Source organism: Bufo bufo, chromosome 7, assembly GCF_905171765.1.
Source record: "Bufo bufo chromosome 7, aBufBuf1.1, whole genome shotgun sequence".
Lineage (NCBI taxonomy): Eukaryota > Metazoa > Chordata > Amphibia > Anura > Bufonidae > Bufo > Bufo bufo.
In genome coordinates, this window is record NC_053395.1 from 64,197,120 (window position 1) to 64,223,283 (window position 26,164).

The following is a 26,164-nucleotide window of genomic DNA, read 5'->3' on the forward strand; positions in this document are numbered from 1 at the left end:
AATGAATAGAGAAGTAACTGACTGCCTATTCAACTGACACAGGACAGGAAGAGTGCTGGTGACATGACACAGCTGAGGATCAGATGGGAGGTTATAACTCAAAAATACAGTTACCGGTAAGATGATTACCTTTAGCTACAGATTACATCACATACCTTTCTAACAGGTCAGAGAATAACATTTTTTTCTGGGAGTGCTTCTTTAATCATCATAAGGCAATACAGATCAAGAGGCACGAGATTAAAAATATAAAACTCGAACAACCCCTTTAATTTCTGATAAAATCCTCTAAAAAGAGAAATCGAAAAAGGACCGGTCACGTCTCCTGACATGCCTGTATTTATAGCTTCACGCATTCCCCGTGTAATAACAATTCAGGCGAATCTATTCTTATGTCTGTATGTTGTGCCATTCCTTTATTATTTCTACTAGAAGTTATAAATGAATTCCTAGCAGTCTACAATAAGGGTACAGAGGGGAGGTAACCACTCTATCCAATCAGTGCTGCTATTTTCAGACTGTGGAGGTACACACCCCCAACAGGTTACCACCTCTCTGTACCCTTACTGCAGACTGCTAGCAATTCATTCATAACTTCTAGTAGAAATTATAGAGGAATGGGACAACATACAGACATAAGAACAGATGTTCCAGAATTGTTATTACATGGGGAATGCATGCAACTATTAAAACAGGCGTGTCAGGGGCGGCGACAGGTCCTCTTTAACTAAAGAAAAATCTAACTCATTTGAAATAGCAAGCACTGCATTTTTAAGCCTTTTTTTTTCTAAAGGCCAATTTTCACTTCACTGATGGAAATCTGAATTCTGAGTTCTCACTATAATTAGCTATTTAAATGTCCTTTTGTATCCTTTTCACAGTTTTGGTTTGAATACTGCTAGTAACTCAAAGCGGTACCAGTAAAGTCTACATCTTACGGGAAAGAGAAAGTAGGTTATAAGATCGGCAAACTCTGGGCAGGTAGAACCAAACCACATCACTATTGTACAGGAAACAGATGGGAACCTTTCTCACCCAACAGGAAGAAACAAATATATCAGAGAAAACTACTAAGATTCAAGCTTAGGTGAGCAGCTCGCACCTTACAAACTATACAGAGTGGTTATGTTTCACAATGATGACTGGGTACAGATGACACAGCAACAAGCAAAACCGAAGAGAAAACAACTACGTATTTGCTTCGTCTCTAACCCGAGACGAGGCTGGCGCATTCTATTCATGTGCCAAAGACCGGAACCGCAGGTTTTCAGGAAATGTACAATGAGATTTTAGGTTTTCTCAGAAGTACTACCACAAGGTATAAATTTAGTATTATCTTATCACACGCAATACTTTATCACTGGTCTTATAACTTCTTCACCCATGTAGATGTTGATGTGTAATGTTGGGGAATGAACCTTTTGTTTCCAATCATTGCCCACTCATTCATATGCAGCAATCATAATCCCCCTGTATAAGGATGAATGATTACTACTACGATTGGTTATCCCCACACATATTCATTGTTTACACAGAGAAATGTGCTGCCAGCAAACAATAAGTTTATTTGGTGCATATCTGGTGATTGGTGGCACTTTTACACAGGGCAATTATTGGAAATGATAAGTCTCCCGATCCTTGAAAAACTGCATGAACAAAAGTGGAAGACAAGCATAAGCAGGACATTTTCATAATTTAACTTAAAAAGTGAACTGTGGAAACTGGCTATGCCCAACTTGCGTCAGTGACCCTGTTTCTTTGGTGCCTTTTTTGGCATATATACGAGGTGTGGCAATTAAAAAAAAATGAGACAGTCCATCTAGGAAAAAGACAATAGCACTTGAGTTGAAATATAGCATGCCAACTTTAACCTTAGACTATCCCAAACGGTACCAACCAGTTGCACTCCCCGCCCAAAGTTGAGGGAAAAAATGGCAGTGCATCCTCTGAAGAGAATACTAATGAGCACTTCCATTATTTGTACACAAATGGAGCGGGGAGTGGTGCATATAGCACTTCCTATGGTGGCTGTACTAACTGCTCCCTGGTCTTCTCTGGTCCGGTAAATTCATTTATTTTAGGTCTGCTCTGAGGTCTGATGAGGATTGGAGTCTGATGAGGAATGGGGTTCTGGTCTGGGGGTGTGATCTGAGGTCTGATGTATAATTGGGGTCTGATTTGAGGTCTGATGAGAAATGGGTGTCTGATTTGGAGGTCTGACCTGAGGTCTGATGAGGAACAGGGGTCTGATTTGAAGTCTGATGAAGATTGGGGGGTCTGATAAATAATTTTTTTTTTCCTTCTCTAATTTCTAGGTGCGTCTTATGGTCAGGTATGTCCTATAGTCCGAAAAAGTCGTTTTCACATCCTATGCATCATTGGAAGTCAAAGTGTCTCGCTCAAAAATTGAGCAACAGATTAATAAAATCTTTTGTGAAACTGAATAAATTTTCAGACAAACTTGCATGTCACATATGGATGTGTTTGAGTGGCACAAAAGATTTAAAGCGAACCTTTCACCTCATTTTCACTTTATAAACTAGCAACAGTACCTTATAGATTATCTTGAGTGTGTTGTTATCCATGTTAGTGCCGCTTTCCTGGGCTCTTTATACTTTAAAAAATCGTCTTATAAACTTCACATTCGGTGCTCCAACAGTCATGCAACCAGTCAAGGGGGTAGCCCTTCCATCTCCTCTGGCCGTACCGCCCCTGCCCTAACCCCTCCTCTATGCTCCTAACTGACAGCCGGCTCAGTCACCGGGACGGCGCTTCCGAAACCTGCGCATGCGCCGTCCTCCTGATTCGCCGCGCGATCCCGTCTTTCTTGCTGACAAAAGCGCGATCATGTAAGAGAATCGCGCATGCGCCTTACGCGATGCCGGCCTGTCTGCTCTCCTGTCTGCTCTCCCTCTCGTGCACGCGCACGGGAGGGAGAGCAGACAGGCAGGCATCGCGTAAGGCGCATGCGCGATTCTCTTACATGATCGCGCTTTTGTCAGCAAGAAAGACGGGATCGCGCGGCGAATCAGGAGGATGTCGTATGCGCAGGTTTCGGAAGCGCCGTCCCGGCGACTGAGCCGGCTGTCAGTTAGGAGCATAGAGGAGGGGTTAGGGCAGGGGCGGTACGGCCAGAGGAGATGGAAGGGCTACCCCCTTGACTGGTTGCATGACTGTTGGAGCACCGAATGTGAAGTTTATAAGACGATTTTTTAAAGTATAAAGAGCCCAGGAAAGCGGCACTAACATGGATAACAACACACTCAAGATAATCTATAAGGTACTGTTGCTAGTTTATAAGGTGAAAATGAGGTGAAAGGTTCGCTTTAAGGAAGATTGAGAGGAAGTGAAAGATGATGAACAGCTAGTACACCCATTCACAGCAAAAACTGATGGAAGTGCTCTAAAAATTGAGGAAACTGCTCCAATTGCCGACCAATCTAGAATCTAAATGATGAAGAAATGGTGACTATTCATAAAGAAACTGACAAAAGTTTGTGGCGCTAAGGCCATTCCAAAACTCCCCACTCCTGACAGAAAGATTTGTGCAGATGCTTTGGAGCAAATCGAAGCATATCTGATTTTTATTTTATTTTTTAATGACTTGTGATGACAGATTGACCTCTCACTAAGATCCTGAGATCAAACTTCAGCCAATCCATTTGAAAACCATAAATTCTCCAAGGCTAAAGAAAGCATGTCAAGACTAGTCCAAATTTAAAGCCATGTTGATTTCTTTCTTCGATGTTAAAGTGAATGAGCATTACCACAAACAAGTCCTTAGAAGGTGGAGAGAATGGGTGAGAAGCTACCTAGAGAACAGAAAAAAAGAAGCTATAGAGAAGCTGCCTAACTGCATGGCCACACATAGCGAGTCTGATGTGGATTTTCTGTGGCGTATCTGGTTAAAACCCATTTCTACGAAAGACATCCGAAATGGGCTGGATTTTGCAGCAGCATCGCAGTGGGTCTTCGCTTGCATTGCAATGGTTGAAAGGGTAAAACCTGCAGCATAAGTTGACATGCTGAGGATTGAAAACCCACAATGCATGTCAGTTTACGCTTTGGTGTGGATGAGATTTCTGAAATCTTATTCACTTTGCTTGTACTGTAAATGTTGCAGTGTATTTGTGTGAAATTCTGCTGCAGAGAAAGTGCAGCATTTACATCACGTGTGGCTTTACCTGAAGAAGGGCACTATCAAGTCCATTTTCTTTCTTCTGGAGACCCAATCTGCCCATCCTATTTTGTAATCCCATAGAAACCCTTATAAACAAAACCTATTGCTTCAAAACACATTTTCAGTATGTACCTAATTAAATACTGTGCCCGTCCTTATAATCAATGAACCGACTAAAGTCTGCCAATCTAGTCCTCCACATGCGCCCATGCACTCTGGTCATATGCAGGACTATAAATCTGTGACACCTCCCAGTATATTGAGATCTCTTGAAATTATAACCTATTCGTTGGGCAGAATAGGGCAAATGTGGCACATATACCTAAATATATATATACACACACACACACACTCACACACACACATACACACACACACACACAAACAGTTGAAACCAGAAGTTTACATACACTATAAAAAAAAGACACATATGCATGTTTTTCTCAATATCTGACATGAAATCAGAATAAACCTTTCCTGTTTTTGGTCAATTAGGATTACCATTATTATTATTATTTTTTGCCAAATGCCCGAATAGAGAGAGAGAGAGAGAGAGAGAGAGAGAGAGAGAGAGAGAGAGAATGTTTTAAGGCATTTTTATTACTTTCTGCAATGTCAAAAGTTTACATACACTAAGATTACTATGCCTTTAAACAATTCTGGACTGCCCATATGCTGATGGCATGTGTTTGGAAGCTTCTGTTAGGTTTGTGGGCTACATCTGAGTAAGGCTACTTTCACACTTGAGTTCGGTGCGGATCTGTCATGGATCTGCACAGACGGATCCATTCAGATAATACAACCGTCTGCATCCGTTCAGAACGGATCAGTTTGTATTATCTTTACCATAGCCAAGACAGATCCGTCTTGAACACCATTGAAAGTCAAAGGAGGACGGATCAGTTTTCTACTGTGCCAGATTGTGTCATAGAAAACGGATCCGTCCCGATTGACTTACATTGTGAGTCAAGACGGATCCATTTGGCTCAGTTTCGTCAGACGGACACCAAGCAGCGTTTTGGGCTGGATTTTGCAAGCAGCATTTTGCAAGCAGCGTTTTGGTGTCCGCCTCCAGAGCGGAATGGAGACGGAACTGATGCATTCTGAGCGGATCCTTTGCCATTCAGAATGCATTAGGGCGAAACTGATCTGTTTTGGACCGCTTGTGAGAGCCCTGAACGGATCTGACAAATGGAAAGCGAAAACGCCAGTGTGAAAGTAGCCTTAATTAGAGACACACCTGTGGATGTATTTAAATGCACACCTGAAACACACTGCTTTTTTGTGTAGACATCATACCGCTCAGGAAGGAGACGGGTTGTGTGTCCCAGAGATGAACGTGCTTTTGTCCGACATGTGCATATCAACCCAAGAACAAAAGCAAAAGATCTTGCGAAGATGATGGCGGAAGCTGGTAAGATTGTGTCAATATCCACAGTGAAATGAGTACTAAATCAACATGGGCTGAAAGGCCACTCTGCCAGGAAGAAGCCATTACTCCAAAAGAAACATAAAAAAGCCAGATAAATGTTTGCAAATGCAAACAAAGACCTACATTTTTGGAGACATGCCCTGTGGTCTGACGAAAGTAAAATTGAACTTTTTGGCCATAATGACCATCGTTACGTTTGGAGCAAAAAGGGAGAAGCTTGGAAGCCTAAGGCTCCATTCACACTCCACTCCTAAGGCTCCATTCACACGTCCGTGGTGTGTTGCGTAACCGCAAATTGCGAATCCGCAACACACCCGCCCGGCACCCGTATAGAAATGCCTATTCTTGTCCGCAAGCTGCGGACAAGAATAGGACATGTTCTATCTTTTGCGGAGCTGCGGACCTGAAGATCGGGGCCGCGCTCCGCAAATGCGGATGCTGACAGCACACAGTGTGCTGTCCGCATCCATTCTGTCCCCATAGAAAATGAATGGGTCCGCACCCGTTCCACAAAATTGCGGAACGAATGCGGACCCATTTGCAGACGTGTGAATGGAGCCTAAGAACACCATCCCAACTGTGAAACACGGGGGTGGCAGCATCATGTTGTGGGGTTGTTTTGCTGCAGGAGGGACTGGTGCATTCACAAAATAGATGGCATCATGAGGAAAGAAGATTATGTGGAAATATTGAAGCAACATCTCAAGACATCAGCCAGGAAGTTAAAGCTTGGGCGGAAATGGGTCTTCCAAATGGACAAGGACCTGAAGCATACTGCCAAAATGGTTACAAAGTGGCTAAGGATAACAAAGTCAATGTTTTGGAGTGGCCATCACAAAGCCCTGATCTCAATCCTATTGAAAATGTATGGGCAAAGCTGAAAGAGCAGGTGCAATAAAGGCGACCAACAAACATGGCTCAGTTACACCAGTTTTGTCAGGAGGAATTGGCCAAAATTCCGACCAACTATTGTGAGAAGCTTGTGGAAGGATATCCAAAACGTTTGACCCAAGTCATACAGTTTAAGGGCAATGGTACCAAAAATTTATGAAATGTATGTAAACTTTTGACTTTGCAGAAAGTACCGTATTTTTCGCTTTATAAGACGCACCCGATGATAAGACGCACCCCAGATTTTAGAGTAGGAAAATAAGAAAAAAATATTTTTCATCAGACCTCATATCAACCCACTCAGAGCCTTATCAGACCTCAGATTAGCCCATCAGACCTCAGATTAGCCCATCAGACCCCCATCAGGCCTCAGATTAGCCCATCAGACCTCAGATCAGCCCATCAGACTAAAATAAAAAAAATCATCTTACCTGTCCTGCGCCGCGGCTCCTCTTCATCTGTCGCGCTCCCATCTTCCCAGCCTGTGCTGCACTGTCACATGACTGCGTGCAGCGTCAGGTCATAGTGCGCGCACTACGTCCTGGCGCTGTACGGGGTCAGGACAGTGCAGCACAGACCCGGAAGATGGGAGTGCGACAGATGAAGAGGAGCCGCGGCGCAGACCAGGGAGGGTAAGTATTACCTGCGCTTGCGGCGCTTCGCTCCCTGCTCCTAATACATACTAGTGAGCGCTTCCATAATGGAAGCGCTTACTAGTATTAATTTTATAAGACGCACAGACATTTCCCCCCCACTTTTGGGGGGGGAAAAGTGCGTCCTATAAAGCAATAAATACGGTAATAAAAATGCCTTAAAACAATCTCTCTCTCTCATTATTCTGGCATTTGGCAAATAATAATAATTATGGTAATCCTAATTGACCAAAAACAGGAAAGGTTTATTTTGATTTCATGTGAGATATTGAGAAAAACATGCATATGTGTCTTTTTATATAGTGTACTAGCAGAAGGACCCAGCTTCACATGGGTATATTTCATCCATTTAATTTAATGTTTTTGCGTGTCGTTAAAAAATATCAACAGTATCCCCCATAACAGTGACCTCTACAGCACCCCGCCCCCTGAACAGTCAACTCCACAGTCCCCCACCCTTTAACACTGGACCCCCACAGTGCCCGCCACCTTAAAATGGGACCTCCACAGCAGTCCATCCCCTTAACTTTGACCTTCACAGCAGCCCACCCCTTTAACAGTGAGTTTCACAGCACCCCACTCCCTTGACAGTGACCTCCTCAGGGGCCTGCCCCCTTAACAGTGACTTCTACAGCACCCCGCCCCTTAACACTGACCTTCATAGGGGACTGTCCCCTTATCTGTGACCTCCACTGTTCCCTGCCCCTTAACAGAGACCTCCACAGCACCCGTTCCCTTAGCAGTGACCTCCACAGTACCCTGCTCCCTTAGCAATGACCTCACAGTACCCTGCTGCCTTAACAGTGACCTCCACAGCAGTTGCCCCTGCCCCCTTTACAGTGACCTCCACAGCGGCGTGCCCCTTTAATAGTGGCCCCTGCCCCTTTACAGTGACCTCCACAGCGCCCTGCCCCTTTAATGCTAGGGCTACACGACTACATTTTGTCTCAACAATTTTTATATAGTCACAGCATGTTGCATGTCGCAGTGCAACACCATAGACTATCATTTTTTTTCTGGTACGGTGTTCACCGCATAGGAGATATTTTTTAATATTTTAATAGTCTGGACTTTTTTAGACGTAGCGATATGTAATATGTTTATTTTTTTATTGCTTATATATTTTATATGTAAAATTGGGAAAGGGGGTGATTTAAACCTTTAATATTTTGGTGTTTTTTTTTATTTATTTTTTTATTTACTTTTCATTTAATAACTATTAGCCACCTTAGGGGCTAGAACCCTTGTCCTATTCACCCTAATAGAGATCTATTAGGGTGAATAGGATTTTACACTCTCCCTGCTTCCATTTGCTTTGTGCACACAGCAGCAGGGAGCTTACCATGGCAGCCAAGGCTTCAGTAGCATCCTGGCATTACACTGCTGGGGCCCCGATCAGAAGCTACCACTGCACCACCAATGGGGAGGGGACCCTGTGGCCACTGCCACAAATGACTATAAGGGTCCATTCACACGTCCGTATGTGTTCAACGGATACGCAAAACACGGACACTGGCAATGTGCGTTCCACATTTTGTGGACCGCATATCGCCGGAACTCTCATAGAAAATGCCTTTTCTTGTCCGCAATGGAACGGAAGCGCGGATCCGCAAATGCGGATGCAGACAGCACATTACGGCCCCTTTGAAAATGAATGGGTCCGCACCTGTTCCGCGAAATTGCGGAACGGATGCGGACCCATTTTGCGGACGTGTGAAAGGATCTAATACCGGGGGGGGGGGGGGGGGGGGGTACTCACTACGCCACCAATGAATATAATGAAACCATTAATACAAATGTAGGTGGCACCTGTCCTCTATGACCGGGCACTGCGATCGCCGTCAATTAACCCCTCAGGTGCCGCACCTGAGTGGTTAATTGCCGCGGTTCACCGGATCGCAGCGCCCTGTCATAAAGGCCGGGTGCCAGGTATGTGATCTGGCCGGCATCCGCCACCAACATTTGTATTATTGATTTAATTACATTTATTGGTGGCGCAGTGGCCACAGCCCCTCCTCTCCTCCTGACTAATATTCTTATTAGTGGCAGCAGCAGCGACATCACAGTGGGGAGGGACTCCCTCCTTCTCCACTGTGCTGCTGAGGAGAACATGGCGCACGCGCTGAGAGCGGCGCGTGCCATGTTCTCTAACTGATACTAGGCTGCGCAGTAGCGCAACCTAGTATCGAAAATTAGCATATCGCGGTATCGAATCAATCCTGGTCTAAAAGTATGGATTGGGTATCAATACTTCGATACCCGGTGCAAACCTAATGCAGTGGTAGGAGGTCCCTACCTGCCTCTGCACTGACCAGAATCTTAGCTTCCTACATGTTGATGAATAGTGTATCACAACCATCCTTCTTATATGTGACTAGGTGGAATAATGGTGTCTCTTTTTTGCTTGGTATAAATTGTTCCCCTTTTGGAATCCACCCCATCAATTCAAAATCGCACAACTAATAACATTGTACGGCTGAAGAACCAAATCTGTTTTTGTCCTTGCTGTCCAGAGTTATCATTGGTTAATTGGGAGATTTTCAACAAGTCCTACAGGGAAAGTAAGAGAAGGCAAAAAGCCAAACTTAGATTGAGGTTTTGGCACAATTCTAAGTTTTCACTGGGAAAAAGGAAAACTCCATGTTGTCCCAACAATTTCTCCACCCTCGGCCCTTCAAGAAAGCTGGTTCTGACACAATCAGCTGATACTATAGATTACACATTACATACAGGACATTTTTGGTGGTTTCACCTTTGATACATTTATCTTCTTCTGCTCCCTCTACTGAGCCCTTGTGCCTCTGTTGGGCATGGAGATGGAGTACTATCTGGACCTTCTCTATAAAGTAGCATGCGTCTATCAGTTCAAAAAATGCATCCGTGCTTGGGGAAAATTACATGTACCACAATTATACAGGAATGTGGTTTTGCCAGCGTTTTACACTTTCAGCCTATTTGAAGTTAAATACTTTTGTGTTAAAAATGAAAGTATATCAGAGTAGAGCAGTGATACCTTTATTGGCTAACCAAAAGAAAAATTCAGTTTGCAAATTTTCAGAGCATATAGCTTCCTTTATCAGGCAGTATACAATGAATGGCTGTGTGAAAGGCAGATAAGAGATGTTACAGACATTTGTACATGGGGGACACATCATCAAGATAAGAGAGCAATAAAACTGGGCTTACAGATGTACAGGCAATGATGTATAAGGCCTGCTGAGGATAAGCCAGGTCATCGCTAACAAGCGTTTGTAGGAACATTTGTTAGCGATGGTCTGCCTGTGTAAAAGTGCCGCCGATAAACCGATGCAGGCTAAAAAAAAATATTGTTTGCCGGCGGCAGATCGTGCCGTCTAAACACACTCTGCTGCCGGCAAATAATGATTCTGTATAGGGACAAGCGATGGCTTTAGCCATCGCTCCTCCCCATACTGTGGAGGAGATGGGTGCATGTAATAGCAGCGGTCTTCTCCACTGATGAGCAGGCAATTGTAATGCCAATCATAATGCTCATCTGCAGGTCTAATCAAGACCTAAGGAGATTTGGAGTCAGTCTAATGGGGAGGGGGAGGAAGGGTGTCTCTGTAATGGGTCACGAATCAAGGTTTCAGATTCAGTCCTCTCTTCAATGACTGGAATGTTATCAGTTTTTTTTCTATCTCTTGCCTTTCATATTAAGACATTTAAAGAGGACCTTTCACCGCTCCTGACAATCCTGTTTTAATAGCTTCATACATTCCCCATGTAATAACAATTATGGAGCATCTGTTCTTATGTCTCTATGTTGTGCCATTCCTTTACTATTTCTACTAGAAGTTATGAATGAATGGTTAGCAGTCTGCAGTAAGGGCACAGGGGGAGGTAACCAGTTGGGGGTGTGTCCCTGCGCAGTCTCACTCTATCCAATCAGTGCTGCAATTTCCAGACTGTACAGGTACACACCCCCAACTGGTTACCTCCCCTCTGTACCCTTACTGAAGGCTAATAGAAATTAATTCATAACTTCTAGTGCAAATAATAAAGGAATGGCACAACATACAGACATAAGAATAGATGCTCCAGAATTGTTAGTACATGGGGAATGCGTGAGGCTCTTAAAACAGACATGTCAGGAGCGGTGAAAGGCCCTCCTTAAGTGCATTATACTGTGGTCTGGTCCAGAGAAGTGTTCCCCACAGGTGGAAAGTATTTAATATCACATAGATTTTTCTGGCTAGCACAGTACCACACTGTTTTGGCTATACATGAACCTAATCTATTTGCAAATGTTCAAAGTCATAGTCAGCAATAAGGACTTCACCAGACATGGGTACCATGCTTGCTCTCAGGTGCATGTGACAGTGGAGACAGTCCACTATTAGCACCTGCCCAAAACTTTCCCACACCAAAATGCAAAGGTTTCCTAATTTACCCATTAGGTCTTTTTACATTCACTTATGTATGTTATCAAGTTTCAGTTTTTTTAAACAAACCACTAGTCAGACCACACATGGAGTACTGTGCACAGTTCTGGGCTCCTGTGAACAAGGAAGACATAGCAGAGCTGGAGAGGGTTCAGAGGAGGGCAACTAAAGTAATAACTGGAATGGGGCAACTACAGTACCCTGAAGGATTATCAAAATTAGGGTTATTCACTTTAGGAAAAAGACGACTGAGGGGAGATCTAATTACTATGTATAAATATATCAGGGGTCAGTACAGAGATCTATCCCATCATCTATTTATCCCCAGGACTGTGACTGTGACGAGGGGACATCCTCTGCGTCTGGAGGAAAGAAGGTTTGTACACAAACATAGAAAAGGATTCTTTACAGTAAGAGCAGTGAGACTATGGAACTCTCTGCCTGAGGAGGTGGTGATGGTGAGTACAATAAAGGAATTCAAGAGGGGCCTGGATGTATTTCTGGAGTGTAATAATATTACAGGCTATAGCTACTAGAGAGGGGTCGTTGATCCAGGGAGTTATTCTGATTGGAGTCAGGAAGGAATTTTCTTTCCCCCTTAAGTGGAAAAAATTGGCCTCTACCTCACAGGGTTTTTTGCCTTCCTCTGGATCAACCTGCAGGATAACAGGCCGAACTGGATGGATGTATTTTTTCAGTTACTATGTTACAGTTCAGTGGCCCCTCTGATTCCAAGTATCTGCAACAAAGTGAACACATGTAAAAAGACATTTAACATAAAAACCGGCACTAGCTCTTGTGTATAACTATTTTAGTTGATGATCCATTTATGTGTTGGTTGCCTCCTTTGTTCAAACATGGTTCATATAATATAGTCGCCATTTTCGATCATGCCTCTGGCTTTGCTGAGACAGAGTTGGTAGCAAGTGAGAGATCAATGACATACAACTGCTGTCCCCACACCCTACAGTGTATCGTATCTGATGCAGCTTCAACCTGTCTCCCCTGCCTCCTCCTTGTGATAGGCTTCTCGATGTCAGCTCTTACTGAAAGGAGGAGAGCAGTGTGAAGTTGCATCACATAGGAATACAAATATTATAGTCAGGGGAGTTATATAAAGGCCCCTTTACATTGCTCAATGGAACAGACGATTGTCTGGAAGGAAGCGTTCCTTCCTGACAATTGCCTGCTGTTCAGTGGAGGTGAAGAGCTGCGATCTCCTCCACAGTATGGGGAGGAGCGAACGCTAATGCAGATACAGAATGATTGCTTGCGGGCAGCAGAGTACTGTTTAGACAGCACAATCTGTTGCCCACAAACTATAATTTAGGTGCCCGCACCAATGACCTATTACCAGATTAACTGGTGTTTTGCTCATTCATTAAATAACCTTTACACTGACAGATTATCGCTAACGAGCGTTCATACGTACTAGCTAGTTAATGCAGAAATGCTATGGTAAAGCATGCATTGGACTTGGGGTCACACTGGAGATCACATGATCAGGAGCCAAAAATGACAGCTCAGTTACATGCGTGCATTTTGAACCCTAAGATGAAAATAAAAAAAGGCACTGAACACATGGGCAAAAATACATTTCCAGGGGTGGTTATTTAGATAAAGACCAAAGGGAATGACCAGGTAACGACCAAAGGGAGATCAAGTCCAGCAATTACCTTGGACTGGAAAAGAAGGTCCAAATGGTTGTCAAGAGGCATAAAAAAAAACATTAATTTCAGTGGTATATTGATGATTTCCAAAAGGCAATTTATGAAGCATCTGACAGGGTCTGAATAGAGAAGCAACATAAGGCAAGCGATGGAATATCTGAAGAAGTTGTACTGGTAACATGATAGGGAATAGAATTAAAGGGGTTGTCTCACTGCAGTTAATATGAGGCACTTACTAATGTGTTGTGATTGGCCATATTTCCTCCCTTGCTGGCAATATTCTTTTCCATCACATTATACACTGCTTGTTTCCATGGTTACGGCCACCCTGCAATCCATAAGCAGTGGTCATGCTTGCACACTATAGGAAAAAACATCAGCCTATGCGCACTCTCGCGGTCCCAGCTACCTGAGAGGCCAACGCTTTTTCCTATATTGTGCAAGCACGGCCACCACTGCTGGATTGCAGGGTGGTCGTAACCCCTGGAAACAAGCAGTATATAATGTGATGGAGAAATGAATCCAGCCAGCAAAGGAAGCAATATGGACAATCACAATACATTAGTAAGTGCCTTGTATGAACTTTCTTTACATGATAAATGTCACTTGCTGAAGTGAGACAATCCCTTTAAGTTTACAATGTTGCCCAGATGGTAAGATAAGGTCTGAAGCAAGGCCACGGCGAGGGGTTGATCGATGAAATAACAAGTTGCTCATTCAAAGAGCCTTTACAGCAGGCATGCTCAACCTGCGGCTCTCCAGCTGTTGTAAAACTACAACTCCCAGCATGCCCTGCTGTAGGCTGATAGCTGTAGGCTTTTCAGGCATGCTGGGAGTTGTAGTTTTGCAACAGCTGGAGGGCCGCAGATTGAGCATGCCTGCTTTACAGGGTCCAATGGAACTGTATAAGGGACGAACAATAGATACTACGATCGTCTGACCCCCCATACACTTTACTTTATGTTGGCAGCATATTCTAGGTTTACACAGGAAAATGAGCTGCTGACCATGGAGACCATGTGTATTTCTGTATAAGTGATCATTAGTCAGATAATCACTGGCCTGACTCCACGGGGAAATGGTCAGGAATTAGCAGTCTTATGAACGCTTGTTTGGCTGAACACTGGTCCCGGTAAAAGGGTCCCTACCTACTATGGTCCCCAGTGAGGAGGATATGGTGTTGTCACTACGACAAAAGTGGACTTCTGATATGCACGGCTAAAAGCAGAGGTGTAAGAAAGACAATCAGTGTCTCTCCTGTACCTCGGTACATACAGATCACTAATACTGGCCAGCCGCTGAGAGTCTTTCCCATTTTGATTTAATTTGCAGCAGAACAAAGGCGTCTCAGCTGTTTCCCAGTGCTGCACTGCAGATCTTCTCCATAATACACTCTTGGCATGCTACAGTAAGCCTGGCCTCCATGCCCTTTAATTCTTTAATAAGCAATTTTTTACATTTACTGTAAAGTATGTGGAGTAAGTGAAATGAGAGGATTAAAATAAAAATGAAGATAAACAAATTCACCCAGCTCGCTGCAGAGACTTCCTGCGCACTAGCAAGAAAAGGCATTTTGCGAGGATATTGGAACAGTCGGGTCAATGACATTACGATATAAATAAAACCTACATCACATATTGGTCACAGTACAGTACTTTATCAAGAAACTAAATGCTTCAAGAAATATTGAGGTTTCCACTTACGGAACTTCTTTGAACATCACGTTCTGGTTTAGATGAAAACATAGAGAGGTCGCCGTTTAAGATGACATCCGCCAGCGAGTCCACCAAAGGTGCATAATGTATTGTTAAAAACACCTACGTGGGGAAAAATGATGACGTAAAAAAAAAGTTATCAAGACGTCCATGCAGATAAAGAGAACATATACAGCAATTACCATATGTGATGCCTAAAATACAGTGAGCCCTCAAGATACAATGGCCTTAGGATACAATATTTTCAACATACAATGGTCTTTATAGCTGCAGCCTCAGACTCCAACCAATCAAGGCCACTAGTTACCAGCTATTTCTGACTGGGATATGTAAGGACATGTTTTATCTCTTCGCTTATTTTTCTTAAAATCTTAATTTTCTCTCATCTTGGATGACAATTTGGGGCTTTGGATTCCATTACTCAACTTACAATGGTTTCAACACACAATGGTCGCCCTGGAACCAATTAATATTGTAACTTGAGGGACCATTGTAGTTATAAAAGGGATAAAAGGACGGTGTAAATCCTTAGCATCCCATACTTACAATTTGGAAGCATATACCCATGAATTTATTAAATTTTGCCTTTGAAAGGGGTGGTCCCATGAAGGCAATCCCTTTCCATATGTCCCATCAGCACACAGAGGAGGGACCTTCACTCAGGACCTCTCCGGACTTTACCTAGCCATCTATGCATTACGTTGGACATTCATTTGAAGAAACACCATATAACGTTACATTGTGGTCACTGTAGGGGAAATGTCTGGCCAGGGGTTAGAGTCAGACCTTCAGAGATCAGCTAACTTATAAGCCAGCTACTATCTAAAAAAAATGGTTTGTAATCAAGAGAACCATTAATAAAAGTTTAGTTCAAAGTATATGGACAATTGTAGTTAGCAAATTTGGAAACATCTGATATCTATCAGCACGGGGTGGACTGGCCATAGACGATGCAGGGAAATGTCCCAGGGGGCCGCCCGAGGCCTCCTCATGGCCATTAGCTGGCTATATAACAATCTGATGCTCTCCGCATCAATTAATAGTAGGAGCATCAGGTATTTATCCACCTGATCAGCGGCCGCAGATGCCCTCCTGAATTCAACTGTATCGCCAAACTTCGGGATGGTTGGCGATACAATTGAATACTGCAGCAATGGCGGCAGTACTGTGTGTTGCACTGTGATATTTGTTTCTGCTGAGGCAGGATTTTGTGCTGCACTGTGGTATTTGGTTCTGCAGGGGCGGTATTTTGTGCTGCTGCCACTCCTACTTCTGTTTTCCCTGGCTACTTGTGTTGCCCATGTCTTCAGTCAATTTGAACCCACCTACAACATGAGGCCACTTTTTTATTTTATTTATTTTTTCCATGTCCACTTTAAGTTTGCAGTCCGCTAGGTCTATCAGTGAAGTCACCCGAAGAGCCCTTTATCTACAATATTAGTACAGAAACAACAAAATTCATGTGTCTGACTATGCATGTTGGTACTCAACAAGATCTGTACTTCTAAAACCATGCTTCTACATCTTTCACTGATGAGTGCTTGCAGGTGTGAAACAGCTGTAGAAAAGCTGGTAAATAATAGCCCTGCGTCTATAGGAAGTGTCTGTGCTATGCTTCAGAGCTTCTAGTTGCTCATTTGGTCAAATAAGCAAAAAAGAGAAAATGTCATGTTACCAGCTACTATAGAAATGCCTTGTGTTGTAAGAGGCCCTTGCTGTATTTTGTCACTGAAGTAGAGCATTTGAACACTGTGAAGGTTTCAAAAGCGCCCCTCCAGTACACAATAAAATACCCAAGTCCCCTCTTCACGTCGGTAAGATGGCCACCAGCTTCCCAGACTACTCTCTGCACACGGTGTCCTCGTAGTCTCTTCTTTATGGAAGAATTAGATGAGCGCCTAGGGCGGTATCTTACACTACCACAGCACAGTGTGCAGAAATAATTTGGACCTAAAAACGTCATGAAGATGGAGACTCCTATTAATGTTACTGCTGCCTAATGAAATTATCTCAGAACCCGAAAAGATGTTGGATATAAGAATCAAACAGATAACCATCCGAGATCTACCGTACTGAAGCTGTATGAGGAAGCACACTAATCCTATTCCTTTATCTTCATCCACAAAAATCATTTTCACGGAACGACTGGTGTCTTTTTAAACGGTTTCTGTCACCAGATTTAACTCTATTAAACTACCTGACATTAGCGATGTGCTAATGTCCGCTAAACCTAACTAGTCTATTCCTACTTTTATCTATGCCCCAGTTACGCCAGAAATCTAACTTTTATAATATGCTAATTAGCCTCTAGGAGCGGGGGGAAGGGGGGGGGGGGGCGTTGTTCCTGCCGTTCTCCCACCTTTGTCGCCTTCCTCCAAGTCCTGATTGACAGGGCCAGGCAGCGCTCGCATCTGTCTGCCAGCCCTGGGCTCTGGTGAAATCTCGCGCCGGCGCAGGCGCGGTGAGGGAAAGACTCTCGCAGGCTGCCAGCTTCCTCACCGCGCCTGCGCCGAATACTGAACGGCGTGAGATTTCACCAGAGCACAGGGCTGGCAGACAGATGCGAGCGCTGCCTGGCCCTGTCAATCAGGACTTGGATTTCTGGCGTAACGGGGGCATTAGGTTTAGCGGACATTAGCACATCGCTAATATCAGCTAGCTTAATAGGGTTAAATCTAGTGACAGAAACCCTTTAACCTTCTCTGTCTTTTTACTTTCTTTCATAATAAATATAATTGTTTATAGCATATAACGAAGTGGTAATATTTATTTGAGGAGCTGTAAATGCCAAGATCCATCTACTAACTGTGACAGCAGAAGGACACAATGACGATAATTCCAGATGCAGAAAGGAGGTAACGTGTGCAGGGTAGACAGCTCTCTGATGTATGGGGAAAAAAAAGATGAAGATTTACCGCCCTAATATATCCTGTGTCACATATTCATGCACCTTCCTGCCAAGGACAGAAGAAGGACACCGCCGGCAGTTTATTTGGTTTATTTCCGCTTCTCGTGAATGCAGTTTAAAAGGGTTTAGGTGGCCTCAGAGGGCATTATTAAGCGGATCTACAGAAATACTCCAATTTGCTAGCAAGGATAGCTCTTTCAGAGGTTTATAAGGTCAATTCGTATAGAAACTTAAATGCTTATAGGGCGTCAGGACAAAGCACATTTATTTATTTTAAGGCAAGACTTCGAACGGGATGGGCTCCAAATGCTGAAAGCCATTCCAGTAATGCAAGAATCAATAAAGTCCCATGTGCTAAGGGTTAAGGAGCAGGGATGAATAATAGATACTGATATACCTGAGTCTGGCAGGGCGTAGTTTGTTGGGAATCAGTTCGGTGTATACAAGGACTACAAATGTTGTACGTGTGTGGAAGACGACATGGAAGGGTATACTCTTCTCTCAGCATTTAAATGGTTCGGGCTGGTTCACACAAGGACACATGTGGTGGAGAAACCCCTCGACTAGCTCACCTAAGGAAGCATTTCAGTGCAAAAACACATCCTGCATTCGGTGCGATAGCAAGGCGTCACCTATTAACCCCATTCGCTTGAATGAAGCGAGTACTTCTAATTACACTACGCCACAGCTACAGGGGAGATGACGCGTAGTGTAATGAAGAGAGAGTAGTGATCGCACGGAGCTCTGCCTCCTCTTCAAACATCTGACCGTCAGGGTTTTTTGCATCGAGGATTTGTTTGTACCATGTGGCCACGGAGAGTGAGTGAAGCGCTTGCTATTACTCACCGCTTGGTGGTCTCCCGCCAGCCGGCACCAGTGCGTAAAGAAGAGGCTGGAAGAGCTGTGGAGTGTCGGTGGCGCCCCCAGTAGGAAAGGTAAGTATCTGATTTCACTGGCGCTTTGGCACTGATGGCTAGGAGGGGGAGATGGTGGCACTGGGGGAGTAACTGATGGCACGGGGGAGCTGATGGCACAGAGTACTGATGGAATGGGGGACGGATGGCACTGGGGGGAGCTGATGGAACGGAGGAATTGATCGCGCTGAGGACTGACGGCAAGGGGGTCTGATGATGGCATGGGGGGCTGATGAGTTTTAATCATGGTAAACATTCTTTTAATTAGTTTTTTCCTTATTAGAGTAGTCGATTAAATCACTAGCATACTTGATTACTAAAATAATTAATAGCTGCAGCCCTAGGCGGGGGTGACGGGTGTCTGACCCCACAATCAAATATTAATGACCTATGCGAAGTATAGCTTCAAAAAGCCAAATCCGGAGACTTTTATTTTTTTTAAATCATCCAAATTTTATTTAATCTTCTGAATAAAATTAGCAGTACAGTAGTAGTTCACCCATGTCCTATGCGTTTCGGACTCCTTCCTGAGTTCTTGTTCATGGTATAATACTTAATACATGTACATACTATTTAAAAGCAAAAAGGGTTACACCCTGTCATTACAAAAAAGGAACACATCAGGCATGAAATACAATGAATATTGTGGTGTAGCTAAAGCACAGGCAATGTGCTACACCACAAGGACAAGAACTACTACTGTACCGCTAATTTTATTCAGAAGATCAAATAACAGTTGGATGATTTTAAAAACAAGATTTTTGTAAAACTTACCGGTAAAATCTCTTTCTCGCTCTTCATTGGGGGACACAGAGACCGTGGGTATAGCTATGTCCTCTAGGAGGCGTTGACACTAGTAAAAGCTGTTAGCTCCTCCCCCGGCAGCTATACCCCCTCCAGTCGGGAGAGAGAGCTTCAGTTTGTGAGAAGCAGTAGGAGAAGCAAGTAAACCAACGAAAAAACGTGGAACAGCAACAATGCCAAGAACCGAACCAGGTTCTAACCAGTAACGTGACACCGAAGGGCGGAACCCTGCCCCGGGTGCAGTATGCTTAAGCAAATGCAGACGTGCAATTGCCACCCTGGAGGCCGCCAATGCCTTGCGAGGAACCTCCAGAATGACAAAAAAGGAGAGACCGTACGCCGGAAGGAACCGGAGGCTGGTAAATAAATCATCAGAGCCCTGACAACGTCCAAATGACCTAACTCCCTTTCCCTAGGGTGGAAAGGGGAGGGACACCGTGATGGAAGGACAGTTTCTTCATCGAAATAAAAATCAGAGACCACCGTCGGGAGAAAGGGATGAACGGGCCGGGGAACCGCTTATCCCTGTCAGAACCAGGAGCTTCTCTGTAAGAGAGCGCCCAAACCCAGACACCCATCTGATGGATGTGATAGCTACAAGAAAAAAAACACCTTCCAGGACAGGAGTCGGAGTGACATCTCCCGCAAGGGTTCAAGGAGAGAATTCGGGAGCGCTGAAAGGACAAATCTCAAGGCGGTAAAAGGAGTACCGTACGTGCCATTCCTTGCAGGAAGGTATTATGGGCCCCGGGTGAGTCAGAGGACGCTCGAAAGGATACACAGTGCCGAACCTGACCCAGCAAGGAACTAATGGCCCACCAAAAACCCAGGACCGCAGGATCCACCCCTGCTAAAGGGAAGCGCTCCACGGAAACAGTAAGTGGCCCACCAATGTCCCCCGAGCCGCAGAGGCTTGTGAGGAGACTGAGAAGCTGGCTGATCAACCACCGAGAAAGGAACGCCCGAATGAGGCATGTCCAACCGCAAGCCAAGGAATCAACACATTGGATAGGTAAAAGTAGAGCGGATATGAGAATCACCGGAGGTGGAGTTCCGTCAGCGACCATGTATTGACGGCGCAGTAACACTGCTCGACGGAAATTTTTGACCAGACCAAGATGAGAGAAAAAAATCATGCCTCGAGGAGGAAGAAAAGAAGGAGAGTTCCGGTCCAGGAACGAAACTCCATCAACAGTAGTGACAGCACCCCCGCTCAGCCTGACGTGGTGAGTCTCGTAGTCTAGCCACGGAATGTGCAGTAAAAAGGCATGACTACATCGGACTGACATGGCAGTCACTAGTCAAGCCTCAAGAGAGGTAGTTGTAGATACGGGTAGTACACCCAGGATCAACGGGCAAGATTCACCTGTAGAAGGAGAAATATGGAAAACTTCATAGCCCAACAATCGGGGAACAAGACTGGAAGAAAAAGCCCACAGAACCAACACCCTGCATCAACGTAGATGAGGGGAAGTAGTAATGTGGGAGCTACCAAGATTTGCGGAGTGGCCGTGAACCCTGAGCCAGAGAAGGAACAATCGGAAGGAAAAAAAGGGCAGGGCGAAGCCCATTCCCCAACTGAGACTGGCAGTACACAGAAGTAGCCACCGGATGAAAGCGGCGGTGCCATACTCCGCTTAAGGAGGAGGCCATACAGCGTAAACCACCGATTTCGGCGTTAGAAGAATCCATCACCTGACGAAGGAGCCGTGCAGAAGGAGCCAGAGTCTGTGATGGTTACTCCAGGACCCCCATACGGTAGGAGCTGCAGCGTGCCCAGGCAGCACAAAGTGAGGGGCAGAGGAGAGGAATCCGGTAGAAAGTAAAAACGCTTGAAAGTAAAAAGGGAGAGTGAGCACTCACAACGTCTGTACCATATGGAATTTGTTTTACTAAGACCTGATTGGTCAGATAAGGTTAAACACTAATACATTAAACACTAATACATTCACATTAAAATACAATTGACTTAAAATATATAAATGTTACAATATGGTACCAAATATGATTTCCACTATTTGTGGTCGGGGTAGAAAGTTCATGGCCGCACTCCGTAACACTTGTAGCAAAAATGTCAGTAGCTATGGATAGAGTGGGTAGAAGTGTCCTAAAAGTTCCTCATATAGTGCACTTCTGAACGGACTCCTTATGTAATAATTCCTTTAGGAGAGTTCACTCCTATTAAAGGGTTTCTATCACTTCGTTTCACCTATTTAGCTTTCAGACATTAGCGATCCGCTAGTGTCTGCTTTATCTAACCATCCTAATATAACTGTTTATTGGGCAGCCGTTTAGCTAAAAAAATAACTTATATAGATATGCAAATGAGCCTCTAGGTGCTATGGGGGCGTGATTAGCACCTAGAGGCTCCGTCTACCTTAACAAACTGCCGCCGCCCAGCGCGTCCCTCCAGCCCGCCCATCTCCTCCGGAATGCGATGCTCCTTGTATTCGGCGCATGCGCAGTGAATGTCTGATCGCTTCCCTGCTCAGACATCTCCACTGCGCCTGCGCCGATGACGTCATAGTGCTCCGAGGAACAGGCGCAGTGGAGATGTCTGAGCAGGGAAGCGATCAGACATTCACTGCGCATGCGCCGAATACGAGGAGCATCGCATTCCGGAGGAGATGGGCGGGCTGGAGGGACGCGCTGGGCGGCGGCAGTTTGTTAAGGTAGACGGAGCCTCTAGGTGCTAATCACGCCCCTATAGCACCTAGAGGCTCATTTGCATATCTATATAAGTTATTTTTTTAGCTAAACGGCAGGACAATAAGCTCTTATATTAGGATGGTTAGATAAAGCAGACACTAGCGGATCGCTAGTGTCTGAAAGCTAAATAGGTGAAACGAAGTGATAGAAACCCTTTAAGACAGTGAAGGCAATGTTCCAGACTTGTAATTATCAGTTCCTACCTGGTTCCTTGGTAGTATGTCCCACTGTGTGGCGTCTCCTCGAGGCGAGCGGTGCCGGCCGTCCGAGTATCTTCCGCCGCAAGTATCAGGCGGGTGACGTCACAGTATCGCGGGATCCTGGTCAGCGGTCTGCGCTGAAGGCTGTGTCTGTATTAGCTTTGCCAGGAATTCATTCATGCATGGCCATGCAATCCATAGGGGGGTCCGGTATATTCGGTGGGCGCTTTTTCTCCTCTGTTATATCAGCCGATGTTTACAATGCCGCAGTCAGAGGAGGAAAGGAACAAGATGAAAGGACGCAGGTGAAATGTGCATGAGCTGTGCATGCTAAGCCAGAATGGCGTCTCAAGCGTTTATTATTATTGGGATCGGGCACCCAATTTAGAGTTAGCAGCACCCATCATAGCTATTAGGTGTGAGCCACCCGCCCACATATATACACAGGAATCCGGTAGAAGCCATGGTATCATACCGCCCCAGGGAAGGATAGCTAACCTTAAACACTCCGGGCGTTGAACAGGAGCAACCGCCAAGCCAGCGTCAGGGTAAAACCCCTACCTGAGGGAATGCCCCAATATTTTTGACTGCAAACTCTAGCGCCAGCGTAAAATCCGCACGAGCGGAGGAGAACAGGCTGCAAAGCTAAACCAGAGTGCCAGCACAACCACTTCCCACATAGAAATAGTGGAAAGAGAATATAGAGTCAGTGTAACACTCGACTTACTGGGACGTAATCACAATATTACATGCCATGGTGTACGCACTACATAATGTTGAAGACACATTGGAACAGTGGAGGACCAAGGAGATGGGGGACGCTAGGACAATTGAGAGACGCTGGGCAACCCCCTGAGGTGAGAGGTTGTCATATCATGCCCCAAAACGAAACCGAAGGACAAGGACACAACGTGGAAACAACCACAGTATCCACTGGCGGCACCGAAATACCGATAGAAGAAGAATAAATGTAGTGTCCCACTACGTAAGGGTGGGCACTACACAAGTGTCAATTGGGCCACGTTGTTCTCCACCTCCTGTGGAACATGGTTATTGTGTTTTATATTGCAATTTAATGTGAATTTTCATGTTATTTATGTTATCTCCTGTGTACCAGGCCTGTTAAGGGTGTAGTTCCTCCTCCTAGACAGTAGAGGGAGCTAGGGAACCCCTTATATAAATAGTTAGGCCCAGACAGGAAAGAGTCAGAGAGTTGAGAGGAGTGTTCAGAAACCAGGAGTCACTTCAGCCAGAGAGTAGCTGGGAATCAGCTTCTGACATGCAGCTAGATAGCCCAGGCTTCTAGCTTGCCACCAGGAGAAGAGCCTGCCTCCTGAGAAACCAAGTTCCCATAAAAGTACAGTGCAGAGCCAAGCTTGTTCCAGCCAAACAGAGAGCTGAAGGGCAGACGGATATATTCACAGCAAGGAGTCATATACGAGAGGAAGTTTTCCCTAACCAAGGATAAAGCCAGCAATAGGGCATACGGGACTTGGGAGAAAGACAGACAGGATTCTGAGGAAAAGTGCAGCCTGATCTGTAAGTGTTTAACCCTCTGAGTACCTTGCAAGAACATTGTGCCTGCCATTTGATGTAAAGCCAGCCTGTCACCATCTTATACATGTGGAACTGACCAAAGACTGTAAATAGTTAACCTGTTCAGTAAAAAGGAAGTTTTGGTTCACTGCAACGTGTGTTCCTCACTTATTACTGCAAGAAATCGGTGTGCCACCATTACTGGCACTGGCGTCACGTACTTTAAGGGATCTTGCCACAGGCACACTAAACTTACAACACCAAGGGCACCTCACCTACCACCTGGCCTGGTCCCTCTTACACAGAGAGTGCCCCAGAGGATCCATGTGCCAGCCTCTCCATCACTGCTGTACGCCTGCCCAGGGTATATAAAAACTGCGAGTACCAAGAGCAACCCTCGTTCTGCCTATTAACCGTGACCTCACATTCGCTCACCCTGCAGGGCTGCGTACTGCATAAAGGGCACCAGCGTGTAACGATACTCGCTGCGCTCCACTTGTAGAAGAAGCTAAGGCACCTATAGCCGTGGCGTAGGTGAAATGCAACATCAAGATGTGTACTCATTCCCCACGGATGTGGATCACTTGTGGAAGGAGCAATGTTTCAATTATCCCACCAAGAAGGGGGGAAACGCTTACGGCAATCACTGCGCTCAGTCGTAGTGCAAGTACTTCACCATGAAATGTGGCAATGCAGTAATACATCTAGCAGGAACCGAATCCAAGTAGAGAGAATACGCCTCTTACGGAAAGGGCAAGGCATATGGAGAGTCCCGTATCAATTCCCCACCTACGTAAGGGGCTAAGACAGACAGTAAACACCGAACCAGGGATAATGCCATAGCGCCACCTATGGAAGAGGCTAATCCACATAGTACTGTCCCCAGTGGGAATGCAGTTCCGTCACCTAAATAAAAAGGGGGAATGCCTACTGCCGGCACTGAGAGTTCTAGTGCGGTAGGCCCCAATGGAGGGAGGTAATATCCAAGGGAGTACTGCACCCAGTAGTAGTGCAAATACCCCGCCTAACGAAGGGGGTAATGCATACGACAAGTATTGCTGTCTACCTCGGACGCCATTGACGCTAGGGAGGAAGGGTGGGGGTGTGGAGGTGAGCGAGGAGGAAAATATCCTGCTCTGGCCCACTGTGTGTAGTCTTACCTCCCAGAATCTTGCCATGGCAGTCGCAGGCTCGTCGGTGGGAGTTATCAACCAAACTACCCGGGGGTGGAATGGGAACTTCTAGAGGTTCACTCACCGGAAAGCAAACGACCCTGGAGGGAGGTTGGGAAGTCTGGAGATCCTGGGAAGGTCCAGACGTCCACCAGTGGATTGCGCAGGTGGAGAATACCAACCAAACGACCCAGGAGGGTGATTGGGAAGGTCCATAGGTACATCAGTGGATTTCGCAGGTAGTGATTTATCCATCAAATTACCCCGGAGGGTGATTTGGAAGGTACAGACGTCCACCAGTGGATTGCGCAGGTAGTGTCATATCACCCAACGACCTCGGAGGGTGATTGGGAAGGTTCATTGGATTGCGCATGTGGTGCCTATCTACCAAACGGCCCTTGAGAAGGTCCACCATTGGATTGCGCAGACAGTGCTTATCAACCAAGCGACCCCGGAGGGTGATTGGGAAGCTCCGGAGGTCTACCATAGGATTGCACAGGTGATGCCTATCAACCAACCGGCCCGAAAGGCGAATGGGAAGGTCCGGAGATCCACCATTGGCCCATAAGGTCACCTTCTCCAGCAGGGTCACCTCATCAGCAGCTGGCACCGGAGTGGCAGGAGTTTGGTATGGCGGGAGGGTCTTCTCTTTGGCGGACCTAGGTGACCCCTTGCCTGGCGGGATGCAGGGGAGCGAGGCTGCCCTGGTCCACCTTGTCTTCTGTGGGGGAGGCAGCAGTGCGGGTGGCCAGCACTGGCGCAACTCGACCCCGAGAAAACAGGGAGGCTAGGCGTCCACTGTTTTCCTATCTGAAAATGAAGAGAAAAAATATATAAACTAAAATAAAAAATCTTCAGGATATCCCTGCAAAGCAGGGAGGTCTTGCCTCCTATTGACACTAGAAAAAACTGAAGCTCTCTCTCCAGGCTGGAGAGCGTATAGCTGCAGTGGGAGGAGCTAACAGATTTTACTAGTG

General features: G+C 45.4%; 1 protein-coding gene across 1 annotated transcript in view; it reads right to left on the reverse strand.

Moving 5' to 3' along the window:
• Positions 1-26,164, reverse strand: part of CLEC16A (C-type lectin domain containing 16A) — a 393,790-nt gene that overhangs the window by 311,760 nt on the left and 55,866 nt on the right. The window contains exon 10 of the mRNA XM_040441186.1: positions 14,933-15,046. Coding sequence (XP_040297120.1) covers positions 14,933-15,046 — 114 coding nt within the window. The remainder of the gene's footprint in view (positions 1-14,932; positions 15,047-26,164) is intronic.